Source organism: Prorops nasuta, unplaced genomic scaffold (genome assembly GCF_024137725.1).
Source record: "Prorops nasuta isolate Cenicafe-Biocafe unplaced genomic scaffold, Cenicafe_Pnas_1.2 PNAS00002, whole genome shotgun sequence".
Taxonomy (NCBI): domain Eukaryota; kingdom Metazoa; phylum Arthropoda; class Insecta; order Hymenoptera; family Bethylidae; genus Prorops; species Prorops nasuta.
In genome coordinates this window covers 3,556,109-3,571,744 of record NW_027116799.1, presented here as the reverse complement: position 1 = coordinate 3,571,744, position 15,636 = coordinate 3,556,109, and the positions used below count along the sequence as shown (strand labels likewise).

The 15,636-nt window shown below is 36.4% G+C and overlaps 1 protein-coding gene across 2 annotated transcripts; it reads left to right on the top strand.

Moving 5' to 3' along the window:
• Positions 1–2,451: 2,451 nt before the first annotated feature.
• LOC136778169 (luciferin 4-monooxygenase-like) lies at positions 2,452–12,880 on the top strand. 2 transcript variants are annotated; one of them, XM_066734798.1, is made up of 8 exons: positions 2,452–2,709; positions 9,210–9,327; positions 9,903–10,110; positions 10,540–10,876; positions 10,970–11,264; positions 11,623–12,003; positions 12,307–12,472; positions 12,548–12,880. In XM_066734798.1, the coding sequence occupies exons 2-8, from the start codon at positions 9,211–9,213 to the stop codon at positions 12,667–12,669; spliced, it is 1,626 nt and encodes a 541-aa protein (XP_066590895.1). In that variant the 5' UTR covers positions 2,452–2,709; position 9,210; the 3' UTR covers positions 12,670–12,880. The 2 variants fall into 2 exon arrangements, with proteins under 2 accessions (XP_066590895.1, XP_066590887.1); XM_066734790.1 differs by having other exon boundaries at positions 9,206–9,327.
• The last annotated feature ends 2,756 nt before the right edge of the window (positions 12,881–15,636 follow it).

Sequence of the window (15,636 nt, the reverse complement as noted above, 5' to 3'; positions counted from 1 at the left end):
CGGATCGGGTCAGCCGAACAGGAAACTTTGTACTGGCAGCTTAATTCGCCCAGGCAGTTAACTCGACCGTGAAGACGTTGTCGCATCGGCAATTTATCGAACTTGGCCAGTTTACGGGACGGTACGTCGCCGGATAATCGCGAAACTCATAAAACCAAAACGGTGTCGAGTGAAAAATTCCTTCCTTTTATGAAAAATAACACAATAGTCAGTTTAAAGGTCTCTATGCACTAAAATAATAAAATTGCAATAATAAATACAGTACTATTGAAAAACCTCAACAATATATATTTTTTGAAAATCTTGTTTCTGAAAGATTGATTATCTTTTCATGCCATTGTCAAAATTGTATATAATAATTGTCAAGTGTTAAATTGCAGCCTCATATTCAAGTGTTTTTTTATTGAATAAATTAGATTATAGAATTTTGTATATAAAATAGGAAGACTTTACAGGGGATGTGTAAATTTTCGAGAGTTCGTCCTTTGCATGAGTATAAACTAAGGAAGTGAGTGAGTATAGAGGGAAAGAGAGGGACACGAGTGACGAAGCTCACTCTAGTCAAGAATGTAGTTAAAGCTAACCCTCTCCTCCTGGCTCGTACACGCAGCTACTTCGTGCCAAGAGTATTCCAAATACTCGACGCGAAGTATGCCACGATATCAGAACGCTCTGAGCTGTAACAAAGCGGGCCCTCGGGCCACCGAATGTGCACACAGGACTGGCATTTACTGTTGAAACTCTGTGACGGCCTCGAAAACCGGAAAACACTCTTTATGTCCAAATTTCCTCAAATTTCTACATAATCGAATCTCTCTAAACTAAAATGAAATTAACGCATAGATTAGAAAATAATTTAAGCTCTGTAATGTTTAGATATAACAATTATGTAAAAAGATAATTAATAAAATTAGCTGAAGTATAGTAGATTCCAGTTAACAGTATAAATGCAAATTAGGATTTTTTTTAGTATTGTTTGTCTATCCTAATTTTAGTAGAGAAATTATAGACAGGGTTCAATTGTTCAGTATACAAATCTCGAGCCCATATATCGTTGCCGTGACTTATCACTTCACGCGATAAATGATTTTATTACATTAAAAAATACCTAGTATTAAACCCGAGACGAAAGCAGTCTTAAATGATTATGTTATAATTACCCCAGTTTATTCTTTTTTGTTTTTAATTAATTCATTTCACTTCTATTGGAAAAATTCTCAAAGCTCTTGGGGATTATTTGTATATTATACAAAATACTAGATAACTAAACCACATGAACAGCATCAAAACTCTTGGCTCCTGCCAGAAGCCCATTTTTTAGAACTAAAAGTTTCGTTTTTTCAAGATATAATTGTTTAAAAAATTACTGTGAGGCTTTACATCGGCTGATTAAAAACATCTCTGCACGTTACGGTTTGTGTCAAAATTAACGCAGTTTTTCTTATAATTTGTCAACTTCGTTTCCCCTTTAATTTATATTTTTTTGATCAAGTGTTCCTTTACTAATAATATATTTATCTTAAATAATTTAATATAAATCATAATGCATACAAGATTCATTAATTAATAAGTCGTTAATTAAGAAACATTGAATTCGAAACAATCTGTAATTTTGTTAGCCTGTGGAATGGTATATAGTACAACTCTACAGGGAAAAGCTAACGAGACGTAGAGTTAATAATATAATATGATGTAGAAGCGAATCATTTTTGCTCCATTTTTTTCTTGACCTAAATAGGATTTAGAAACATAAGCGCTATGAACAATAAGGTAAACAATATTTAAATTCCGCTTGAATGCTAGGAGAATACGAGGTAGAGTGAAAGGATTCGTTATTCCATGTAACGAACATGGACTGTGCGTGTATAAATTCTGCAGCATACGTGCATGCTGCGCGTGCAATGATCTCCAAGACAACCCCGTTCTATCCGCCACCATATCTACGCGTTCGCTTTGTATCTTTATCCGAGAGTTTTTTTTTTCTGAGCAATGTTTATAAAGAATATGAAATATTTTTAAAAGCGGAATTTATTATTCTTTCGTATTGAAAAATTTAGCTATGTATAGCACTTTCTTGAAATAAAATAAATTGTAAAAAATATTAAATAAAAATTAACCCTTCCACTATAAAGTAATTTTAAGTTATTTCACATATTTTTTAGAGCTAATTTGTTTCTCATTATTCGCGTATACTCTTATGACGAGAAAGTATCTATGCGAGTAAAATTATGTAAGGTAGACTACAAGTTATGCAATTTAAGTTGTACAAGCAAGAAATGAGATAAGAGACAAAAATAAATAAGCTAGTGATTGTATTAAGAAGTATGGAGTTAATTTCATTCACTTTGACGCGATAAGGCGCACACTGCAACTTGTTTATCCATGCGTTTGACAGATAAGTCGTCTGACTTTTCTGTTTTCTCAGTCTTTCTCGGTTAACTTCAAGCGATCGGACACTCGTTTAATGAAATTCAAGCTCATCCGCACTCTTGAGCAATTGAAAAAAATATCCAATTTAAAACACAACTATAGGACCTCCGATTAAAAAGACAATTCTTTTGGTGAGATAAATAAACTGTGATCGGCAACATTTCTAAAAGATTTGGTTTTGTAACTACAGTAAAGAAAGTAAAATTGCACAGTCAGTGATTCTTGAATAAAAGCAAAATTAACACATACATTTCGATTGGGATTTAAAAATAGAACAAGGTGAGCTATATTATATCTTTGCTTTTATCTTCAATGTTATACGGATTTAATGAAAGAAGCCAGTTCTTGAAAGAATTTGTATAAAATTGAAAAGTGTTTCGATTTATAAATTGAATTGGGTCCTTCTAAGTAATTTGGATTGATAGAAAAAGGGAAAGAGAGAGAAAGAGTTGAGACATGAACCGCGCGGAAGGAAACTATAAAATTGATGGAAATGCCAAACTCTGGCAGTGTTACGAGTGAGATAGAATTAGAACAAGAGTTATCATACTGTAATATCGGTGAGTGTCGTTAAGGTCATAGGAGATCATCGAATTAACCCTATCCGGATGGAGGTTGGTGGTACAAAACTGATCTCTAATATCTACGCTGAGTCAGATGTTCAACTTCCAATCAAATTTATTAGCCAATTTGTTTTTATAACAAAATCTTAATTAACGATATTTTAACTTTATAATTATAATTATGTAGATAGTAGTTGTACATATTAATAAAGAGGAAAATCTAATTATCGAATCTTCAAACTCATGCAGCATTAACGTTCCGGATGGTGCAGCTTCCTGATGCGATTACGAGAGAATTCCGAGTGACAAGAATCTTCCCATTTCACGAGAATTCGCCGGTTTTGAACGACTTGTTACGATTTCAGTATAGGGTCATATTTACATAAAAACTCGTTTGCTTTCGTTTCGTTTCAGTTCGTTTTTCTTTAAGCACACCGAAACAGTTAAAATCAAACAATTTTTCTATTTTAATTGAAACTTACTCAAAACAAATGGTATTGGTGTAACGAGTCTTTTCTATAAAAATAAACTAAAAATTCTAGTCAAAAAGTAAGGTCTTCTTCTTCGATCCATTTAACGTCATCCTCTAACGTTTATCGTCATTAAAACTGTAAAATTCGGTTACGAAATTGCTTTTAATGACTTTGCCAAATGACGTTTTCACTGTGTCATATATTACCATTTAAATAACGTGATTTATATATATGTAACAATGCAATATACGTGAACATGTCTACTAGAGTGTATCGATCGTAACATATACAGTGTAGGCAAAGGCATATAGTCAAAAGCAAATGATTTAAAAAGTGTGTCAATGTGTGTAGCAATGTCAAAGTGCTTTTACAGCTAGCTTTCCCTGATTGCTCGCTTTGAAATAATAGTACTGAGGCGAAAATTTACATTGACAAAAGTATATTCGTGAGTGGAGAGGTCGCTATGGCAAGGGGGGGGGGGGGTAATAAGTGGATAGTGTGACGAGCAAGAGAAGTAACGTAACCATGAAAAGTTCAGAATTTAAAGAAAACCGTAAAAAGGTCAATGTCGCGACGGGAGAGTGACGTGAATTATTAAAAAACTGCCATTATGACAACCTCTATAGTAGTGGTAGATGAGGGCTCAACTGCTCGCACAGCAGTGTCAGCATCAATTCTCGCGATACGTATATATTATTCCGCCTGATTTTCCGCACGCCTGACTCTGATCATGCTGCAATTTTCATCCTGGCATTCGATAACCTGAAATCTTTCGCTATTACAATTTCAACTCAGCAATCAGTACCATTATACAGAATTAACGCGAACATCGATTTAATATCTAATAAACGCAATCTGTGCTAGAATATTCAGAACTGCGTTGGCATAAAAGGTAATCAAACCTATTATAATAATGACCAAATTCCATTGAATTTCAATAGTGAGTTAATTCGCCATGAACGATTAATATCTCTCTTCGCATACGGACTTCCGGAGTTTGCCTGGATGAGATAAGATAGGGGAGGAGGTGAAATGTCGTGCAGGAGTGAGAGAGACGAGAAAAAGGATAGCGAGGTGCATATACCGGTACACACGTATATGCTTACCTATACAGAGAGCGTCTGTGACGTTATTTATTGCACGAGTCGATGAGTGTCATTTAAAATTTCGATATAAATTAATTTAAGGGATAAAGGGGTTTCTGGAGGGTGCGGTGGGACGGGACGTAATGGCTCGGAAAATGAAGTTCTTGTAGCTTGCCGAGAGCGAATCTTGCTTGCTACTGCACCCTTGGCAAAGCGTGAAAGAGAGAGAGAGAGAGAGGGGGGGTGGTAAGAGGGTTAGGGAGAGGTAGACATGAAAGTAGAATAAAAGGAGAGAATACTCCCACGTACGCCATATAACCCCCAATCTTCAACGTCATTTGTACCCCCTCTCAAAAAGATACACCAACCCCCGCTCGCTCTCTTTCCCTCTTTGTCCTTCCACGCCATCATCGTAACTGACACAACTACCTCTGCCCCACCAAGGACTCACTTTCAGACTGGCACGGCAATCCCCTTCCCCCCTCTCTTCAGAAGCTACAGCGATCCAACATTGCCAAGCGAAAATATCCTTTTACCCTCTTCCTTACACTTTCAACATCATCCTCTCTCTCCTTCCCCTCCTCGACCAACACCAACCCCCCCACTATCCATCCACTACACCCAGGCACTCCGCTTTGCCATTATCTTAAGTAAACAGACAACCTGCGTGCTCGAGAATTCCAGATAAAGTCACATGTTATCAAAATCCTGCTTCACCCCCCCCCCTTCCTATCCTCTGCGCTCGGTGCACCCTTTCATAGAGAGGCGACCGTTGTTAATTCCGTTAAGTCGCAGCGAACGCTAATACGCGACAAGAAGCCCACTACGAATTGCACATCTCTCTCTCTCTCTCTCATAACCCCTTACTTCTTACAGCCGACAAGCCCCATCGCGCTATTCGCCTGCTTCGATAGCATTCACCGACCCTTAGTACCAGCCGTTTTCGAATGCTGCGAAAGCTGATTTCCAGAAATCCATTCCACCCCCATATCTAACATGGCCATCTTTAATAATCGGAGCTTTCCCAACTTTCTCCCCCATATTCTCTCCAACCCCTTTCTTATGGACTCCTCTACCTTAGCCTCGTAAAATAATTCGTAATGCCGCCAGGAACGTATTGCGACAAATCGTTGTTAAACCTTCAGCATTTCCGAGAATTAATCCAATTTCATCGGGAGGATTATACAAATTTTAAGGATCTTATAATGCGCTTATTAAATTATACAGAACTCAATTTTTATATGTCCTACGAAACTTTGTTTTGGGAAATAGAGGATTTTTGTTTTACCAGATTCGTATCTGTATATGACAAACTTGAGTACTGTTTGTGCTTGTACAAAAGTTATGCAGAAAAATATTCAACACGGAAATAAACTGCGTAACATTAAAGCGACAAATTTAAAGGTAATATGACTCGTATGCAGCAATTAAATACCCTTTACTCCGACTTGCCACGAGTGTGTGGCAAATTTCGTCGAGCCGTTAATACGTGCCAAATGGGATGTACCAAATCGCACGTTCTCGTCCAAACGACCAGAGACGACAAATTTAATAAATTTTATGCTGACTAAACTTCCAACGACTCATTAAGCGAACACTAGAAATCATTTTCAAACTTTCACGATATTAACCAAAATTTAACTATAGCGAGAAACAGAGTTAGCGCGCCGTTACTACTACACTTCCCTCATCCTTATATATTTACAACAAACAGAATATAAATTATACGTTGACTCGAGAATATTCCTAGGCTCGTATATAGCATTAAGTTAAAAATTGGAAAGTCATGGGTAAATTTAAAGCAAGTTTGAGGGTAGTCAGAGGTGAAGAGGGGGGGGGGGAGGCCGTTTCCGTCAGAATGATCAGTGGACAGTTTAAAAGGTTGGCTTGACCCGTTCGCAGATTCTCTCTGGCTGGATGTGGGGGGTGAGTAAAATAGGGAGGGAAGGGGTGGGGAGTGGGGAGTCAGCCATAAGTATTCCTAGAGTGTCTAGGAACGCCGCATGAAACCAAGAATCATAGGTATGTGACTCGCGTGTCTCAGTGCTCTCGGTAGTCTCAGGACGGCCGGTACAATCAGAGCGGCACGCGCCCCAACGCCCCCAACCCCCTCAGCCTGCTCGCTCCCGAATTCACATCCGTGTCCACTCCGAGATTAACCTCGACAAGGCGAATCCTCAGCGCTTGAGTGCTTCTCCTAAACACATTCCCACCTAACCGACTGGATCGCTATACGGAAACTCACCTAAGAATGTCTGCGGAAATACTGGAGACCTTGATGCATCCTCTTCCTCCCGTAAATTCCAATCAGGTCGCCCAGATCTTTCCACTTACATCAAGCTTTTTTCCTAGATCACTCAACATCCTCCTAAAATCTCTTTTTTATTATACAACTAAAACTCACGTTTTTTAAAGACCAAAGATTTGTATATAAAAAATATTTCAGATTGCTTTCTGGATGATGTCTGTATAGTATATTTATACGGTATCGTGAGAAGCTTCGCATCATCGAAAAGCACCTGCTGGTCAAATTCGTGATAGAAGAAAGCGATGGATTCGTGGAGCTTCGAGTCTTTATCGAAAGAAAGCGATTTGTCGCGATTGAACGCGACGTTTTAGTCAGAGATATCGAGTTTTTCCTTTCTGGCTTACTCGGCAAGGGTAACGTACGTTACATTAATATTGAGACTGCGAGACTATTGTCTTTTATTTCGACCAAGTAAGATTTGGCTTGCTTGATACAGATTTCCACTGTAAGAGCAAACCGATATTTATGGCACTGCGCCCCTAAATAATACCAAGCTATAAATTATCTCGTCGATAGGGTCCCTTTATACCATCATCATCCCCCCCCCCCCCCCTGCGCTCCTTTACTGTTACGTTACTTTATTTCTTTTTTACTGCATTCTTTCACCCTTTCTTTACCACGATCTGTCGAATCTTTGGTATAGGATTCTTCTTTGCAAATCCAGATTACTCCTAAACTCTTTTCGAACGTCCACATCTTCCTTTACACTTGCCAAGTCACCAAGTTGGACCAAGTCTACCTTTACACCGAGCTGGAATATCAATTTTCAAGCCGCCAACGTATAATAATAACGCAATGTATATTTAAACTTTCTGGGAAAATAGCAATTTGATATTTTTACTTGGGGCGGAAAGGATTAATCAAGAAATTTGAGAGAGAGAGAGAGAGAGAGAGAGAAAGCGTAATATTTAGAGGCATTGAATAAAGAAAGGCTATATATTGACGATACGTAAAAATATTCATGGAAAACTTACCAGCTTTAGAATGAAATACAATGGCAGGCGAATAAAGTTTGTATTTTAGTAGACAAAATTATTTCTACGCTTTTATTTCGACTGACTAAGAAGAATTGAATGGATCAAAGACATTCTTTCGTAACTCACGCACCCTATATAGGATAAACGATAATACATGAACCATATAATAACTCCCGGAATAAAGATTTACCGAACGTACTTATTTTCCACTAAATTTCTTCGTAAAATCGATATTCACTGAGAAATAGATCTATAAAAAAGTACCTCTTCAAATATTTCCGCTATAGTATAATATGATTATAAATTTAGTATAATAGAGTAAAATGAAGTAATAAAAAATATTCAATAATTATATTATTGACAAATAAAGCAGTAGCTGCTATTCACATGAAAAATTAATGTTTTTAGTATGCGCAAAATCTGTGATATGACAAAAATCAGCAAAACGTATAGCAAAGCCTAAAGGAACTATATTAGAATTAAGATCCAAGGAATCAATATTAAATATAGTCAATGATGTAAATTAAACTGGAAGGTTAGAATTTTTAATAAATTTCAGGAAGTATTAACGCTAGTTATTGCTCGTGTGTTTTTCAATTTTTTTATTAAAAATTTTATATATACAATTTGATCATCTTATTATTTGTAGTAAAATATATTTTGGTACTGAGATAGAAATCTGACAGGTGTAAACGTCTCTGATTGGACGAAGAATGAATTAACTTTAGCACAGGTAAAGTTGTCGATTTCTTGAACAATCTATTTCGGCAAATACCTTCAAACGAATCCAAAGTCCACATATCGTTCCATGCTCGAATGCACGTTGAAATCTATTCCACTATCGGTCCTCGAAGTTCAGGCTAATACTGGAACCGAAGCAATCAGCCTTCGTAGCAAAGCTCTCTGTCTTCGGTGACGAGGAAAGCCAGTCCAGCCGATTGTAATCGAAGAAGTATAGTGGGAGTGAAAGCAGTTTGGAAGTTACTTCAACGCACCCTGGCTTTCTATCCACCATGTTCCCCATAAGGCATTATGTGACGTGAATCCTCTATCACCAGAACATACTCTATATTATACTCTCTTGCAATAACCATTTATCCACCATTTATACAGGATCTACCGCTTAAAATGACCTATGCAGACCATGGATAAAATTCTGTTTATTTTCGTAACTATAATTGCAATTGCCATTTAGTTACGAATATATATAAAACAAGAATTTTACATCCGTAGTTTAGGTGATTGTAAGTAGTACATCCTGTATAATTTAATCTATTATCAAAATTATTTAAACCATTTCTCCTATTTTAACACTGAAGAAATTACTATTATTTTCTATATTACGTAATAAAATCATTTTATTTACTAGGTAGGATGTCAAAGAAAGGAATAATAATTTCTGGACCAATGGAACCAGAAATTTGTAAGAAGACGTCACTTGGTCAGCAAATACTGTGGAGTCTACGCAATAATTATCACCGAATTTATCAGGTTAATATATATATTTTTCTTCTTTAATTGTTACTATTTTTATTCACCCTTTAAATTATAATTATGTCTGACACTAGTGGTTATATAGACATATGAAACAAAAATGATTACCACGAGCCTTGGCCCGTTGTGCATCTGTCAGATTAAAATTGCAACGGTCAAAATCGTTGCAATATCGGGTATGCCATATTGAATTTTTCTAATTGGCTTGGCATAGTGGACTATAAGAGACATCTATACCACCCAATCCTAAATTCCAGTATAATACTATCCCATTTTCTAAAAAAGAGTAGTATTGCCGAATAGATAGATATAATAAAGTTTTGACCAGCACAGACTGATCGTGGCTCGTTCTTGTGCCTCGACAGAAACAACACAAGCCAGCCCTTGTGATAGATTCTTATTATCGTTTTGTCTTACGGTTATTTACATATTCTTTATATTTACATTTTATGGCCATTCTGTTGGAACTTATACATCGTAGGTTTAATGGGTTAATCCTTAGATCATAAGTCAATTGCAACAAAAGATTTTTATTTTTTAACAGTTGGTACTTTATTTGTTTAACATTGTAGATTGATATTTCTACGGGGAAAACAATTACCTATGGAGAAACATTAAAAATGAGTGTTTTATTGGCGACAGCTTTAAAAAAGCGTGATATTAAACCTGGAGACTCAGTTGCAATCACGAGTGAAAATAGTTTGAGATATCCAATTCCAGCGTGTGCAACTCTTTATCTTGGGGCAATAGTTGCGCCAATCAATTGGAATTATACAGAAGGTAATTGGAATATTTTAAGAAGAAACCATACGATGAAAATACTAAACTTTATATATCAATCAACATTTTTTTATTATTTAATACCACATTTGGTATTTGACGTTTATCATTGGAAAATTGTTAAAAGAATCAATTGCTATAATGAAAATAGAAGGAATATTTCAAATGTATATTTAAATTAGTAATTCGACAAATGTACGAGACTTGTACAATCGACATTTTATCTGATCAACTATCAGAATTATCGAGTTACAATTGCCAGCGTAGCAAATAAATGTTATAAAAGATTGTCAAGTCTTCCTTACAAATGACTAAAATAAACTCAAGAATAAATAGCTAAATATAAGATCGTATATATATATATATATATATATATAATTGATCGCAAGATAATTTTCCACTTTAACTAATGAAAATTGTTTTCTGCAGGAGAAATGAGGCATCTTATATCAATTTCAAAACCAAAAATAATATTCGTTTCGCGTCATACTGAGGGATTAATAACACGAATAATTCAAAGTTTATCATGCAAAGTGGATATCATTCAACTGGAAGAACAATCTCTTAATAGCCAAGTCCCTACGTTAGATGAGATTTTAACGAATGAAGCTGAAAAAAATATTGATCCCTGGAAATACGTGACTGTAGAAATTCCAAACAATTCCAAACAATATTCAGCAATATTAAGCTCGAGCGGAACAACGGGGATACCAAAAGGAGTAGGTTTATCCAGTCGCAATCTACTCTTCATGATAAAATATATGATGTAAGAAGCAAGTGTATTTTTAAAATGAATAATTACTAACGAAACAAAGAATTATTATTACATTAAAATTTAAATGAAAATATATTTTGTCAGATCTCCAATCGCTCTAGATTTGCGACCTGCAGACAAGATCCTCTGCTTCGTGCAATATTTTCACGGTTATGGCTTCTCGATCTGGATCAACACCATAATGAGTGGGTCCTGCATCTTAATGATGAAGTCTTTTACTCCACAGTTATTTTTTAAAGCAATCAAGGAGTACAGGCCGACCCACATGCCAATCGTACCGACGGTTTTGGTTTTCCTGGCGAAACATCCGGACGTAGTCAAGTACGACTTTAGCTGCGTGAGAGAAGCCATGTGCGGAGCTGCGCCAATCTCCAAAGAGGTAAGTTCCTCGCGAAACTTCTCCCGAGATCGAATAAGTTATCACAATGTGAATGGGGTGAATGGGACACTAAGTGCCCAAGTGGATCCCTCAGCTACAGTTCGGTGGCAAAAGTGTCCCGTGTACTCGAAAAACATTCGGAGAAATGCAATAGTCGTACAAAAAAGCAAATCAGACCGCATTCGACAAGATTCTCGCCATCTTGAGGAAAAAGCTTTCTGGGATTCGCTGAGAAACTTCCGATAGCTCTTTTCTCAATTTTTATCCACTTTATCGTTTCTTAAAGATAATGCGTAATTCGTATAATCAGCTATTTAATTAACATCCTGATTTTCTGATACTCTGTTATAATTTTTAGCTGAAGTCTGCGGTTATAAAACGTTTGGGGTTACCATGGATACGTAATGCTTACGGGATGACGGAACTTTCAGTGTTGGCAAGTATAACTGACAGAAACAACGAATCGAACGACGAGTCAGTGGGGTATCTACTACCGTGTTTGAGAGCCAAAGTGGTGGATGAAAATACTGGTGATACTTTGGATGTAGATCAAGTGGGTGAGATCTGCTTGAAAGGCCCTCAGGTAATGTTGGGCTATTACGATAATCCGGAAGCCACGCAGAAAACTATCGACGAAGATGGCTGGATACACACAGGGGATATCGGTTTTATCAAGAAAAACTCCCAAATTTATGTCGTTGATCGACTCAAGGAGCTCATCAAATACAAAGGCTACCAAGTAATATTTACTCTTTGATTTTAATCAAATCATTAATTTTGTTCATGTATAATATGTCTCATATTTATTGCAATGTTGGAAAAGCTTGTTTCTACTTTGGGCTATTTTGGGATACGGTGCGAAGCTATTATCAAAATTTACGGGGTCTTATTTCACCAAATGAAAGCTCAAAAGCTATTCCAACGATCGATATACATTTGCATTGATAATGTTAAAGCTTATTTTTTATTTAATATCCGAAAGGAACTTTTCCAACCAATTTATCTAAAGTTTAGTCTTTAAAATAGAGTTGTTGAGTTACAGGTGGCACCAGCTGCAATCGAAAGTATTCTAATGTCACATTCTGGAGTAAACGAAGCTGCGGTTGTCGGTAAACCCGATGAAACCAGTGGTGAACTTCCAATGGCATTTATTGTAAAACAACCAGGAGCCAAAGTAACCGCAGAAGAGATTTTCAAATTTGTACAAGGTGAACAACAATTCCTTATTATTTTAGTAAAATTTCAATTTTTAATTTATCACCATTTTTCTTTTCTCTTATTAGAAAAACTATCTTCGCCAAATTGGCTAAGAGGAGGAATACGATTCGTGGAGGCTCTTCCAAAAAGTAGCGTGGGAAAAATTTTACGACGAGAATTGCGAAAAATCGTATCATCCAATTTGTAGAAATTTTAGACTAGAAATTAATCTAATTTATACTATTCCTTTAGTATTTATAGCAAAATATCTGTAATAAATATTTAAGAAAACCTTAAACTCTTTCCTCAAAAATGATAATTGCCCTTTGGTCTCTATATCACTTATACGAAAGAGTCAACAATGCACATAAATCAAGATCTGATTGCTAGAAAATAAAATACAACCAAACACTATACTACATATTAGCCATTCATATAAATTTGTATATTAATAATAATCAAATAAAAATAATGTAATAACGTTTTCTCTTGCTTAGAACATGTGTGATACGATCACGTTATATTTGCTAACGCGAAGAGCATGGCAGGAATGGAGGGTGGTTTTAACGGATCAACAGAATGAACGATGTACACCAGTACACCCCACCACAAAAATTTAAATTTCACACCACGAACTGTGCTTCCAGAACGCACACGTACGCGTGTCCAAGTGTGATGCTGCGGTGGTTTTTTCGTGGATGCACGAACGCATGAAAATGTCGTGGTTGGACTGCGTGCGTTTAGAACGACAGAGCGTGTAGGCGTTGATTTAATTGCGACGATCGTTCCTGACAAATCTAATTGTCGATCATCAATTATTTACCGGGCGAAGATCGTTCAACTCGCTTCCTCTCGTTTACGCACATTCTCCTCTTTTTCACCGATTCTATCGACCCTCTCCATTCACACTTTCACCAGAGACGACTGCGGTTAGACGATAATTTTATTTTTCAACCCATCTTCCCTACCAACTTCCACAGGGGCTTCTCTGCATTCTCCATTGCAGCAGTTTCAGCCACGACTCGTCAATTCGTCATCGCCTACCAAATTCGTTACCCACCACACCTGCTGTACTTTGAGCCTCGTCGACATCCCCGAGACACTCATGATACCCATTAAATTTCACTTTTAATTATTTTTCTCTCTTTTTTGTAACCTTTTTTCAATGTGAATTTTGCATAGTTGGGTTATTTCTGGAACCAATAATACGTTAAATAAATGTTACGCGTGATATTTGGAACAAGTGCTGATTGAATCTGTGCAAATTGTTAGGAGGAACGAATGGATTAAGTAATCTAATTGCTGGACCATTTATTTCCGTTGTTAGCAGGTTTCTTTTATCCTACCGAATTCTCCACACCCATTTATCTTCCTTAACAATTTCCTTCGACTGAGCGGTATAAGCAGAGAGCGGACTGACCATGCTGTGTGTGATCGTAATGAGCTACTGCAAATCCACCTGCAGATAACGATCGACTGCCAAATCCGGCTGCTTGATATACATAATTGATTCGTTTCCCTAATTGGAGCATTCATGACATTCATCCACAGCTCTTAAATTGTCACGAACATAAGGCTATTATATTCGTACTTATATAAATAATCCTCATTTCCATCATCAACTGTCAGATTCTCCCTATATATATAAATATATGATGTTCATAAAGCTCCCCCCCCCCTTCGGTTATATCCTTTCAGAAAATATGCATTTTAAAAAAAAGCACGTGCTCTTGCTATTTCCAAATTTTCTAATCGTGATACTCAATGGATCTGTAAAGGTCATGCGATGGTCACGTGAGGGTCAAATCTGTTTTCCAAAATAAAGCTCCCTATTTTTTATTGCATTTTCTTGTAGCAGCCACCGAAAGCTTTTCAAAACACTTTTTAAATTTATTATTTCATCCAGTCGTTTACGAGATACTTGGATTTAAGAGTACATGTAGGTGAGCGACCATTTAAGCCAGCGGTCACGTACACCACTTCAATCATATACCCACACCTATGTATAATTCTAAATCAAAATATCTCGTAAAAAATACTAGATGAAACAATAAATTGATACTCAGAAAAAAGAAAAATCTCGTAAATCGCGAAATCAAAATTATTATCACTTTTAAAGATAATTTTTCATCAATTATAAAATCAGTAAATCTAATGACTCTACGACTATAAATGGGCACGTTGTCACGTATTCTGAATCTTTAGATCGATGCTCATTAGTTATCCTCTGATTCGCTACTTTGCTGTTGAGCTATCGACGCTCAAAATAAAATGCTAACAAATGCTATATTTCGCCTTTAGAAAAATGTCCTGTGGAAGAAAAAACACTGAAGCGCGATTAAAAGCCAAGAGAGAAATTAAAGCTCGAGGGAAAAACATTTAAAAGGCTCGCGACTAGAATTAACTCGTGTCACAGTGTCGATAGAAATTTATAAGAGTCTAAAATATAAAAATTTGCATTTATAAAGGTTCGAAGTTTCATTTTTTATATACCACTCCCACAAATAAAACCCAACGTAATACAATGACTCTTCTCTTTAATCTCGAGTTATATGTATAATTATAATTACCTAGGATTAAATAAAATTCAGAGGAAACCGTAGATTATAAAAAAAACTGTATACAATTTATTAATTTATTGTAGAAAAGAATAAAATTAATAAAAAAGATTCCAATTTAAAACGACTCGAAATATGATTTGATATATACGAATACTTTGATCGATTAACTCTTTGTATCATTCTATTTGAAAATGAGTGTAAACCAGTTAAATCTGCCATTCATCGAGTAGATTCTCTATTAACCAGCGAAGGCAGACGAACGAAGGCGTAGAAATTCAGAGAGGACGAGGTTTGACTGGTAAATTGCGCTGCGGCCATCCATAATCGTTTCGTTTCCCGAGTCGTGGCATTCGTGACGTTCAACGGTAACGCCACTTAAATCTGGATGCACGTTCGTTCGTTCGTACGTACAACATTTGATCTGACGCGCGAACCTTCTCCAACTACGAAATTCAAACACAACGTGAATAATAATTCACGCGTGCAACTATACAAATCTGGTCTGATGCAGTGCTTCAGTAAACAGACATAGCCACGAGAGCTCGTGCACATAGCCACAAAGTTGTGTAAGTTACAAGAGATCTAAAATGGTGAGTTAAAAAACTGTTCAATAT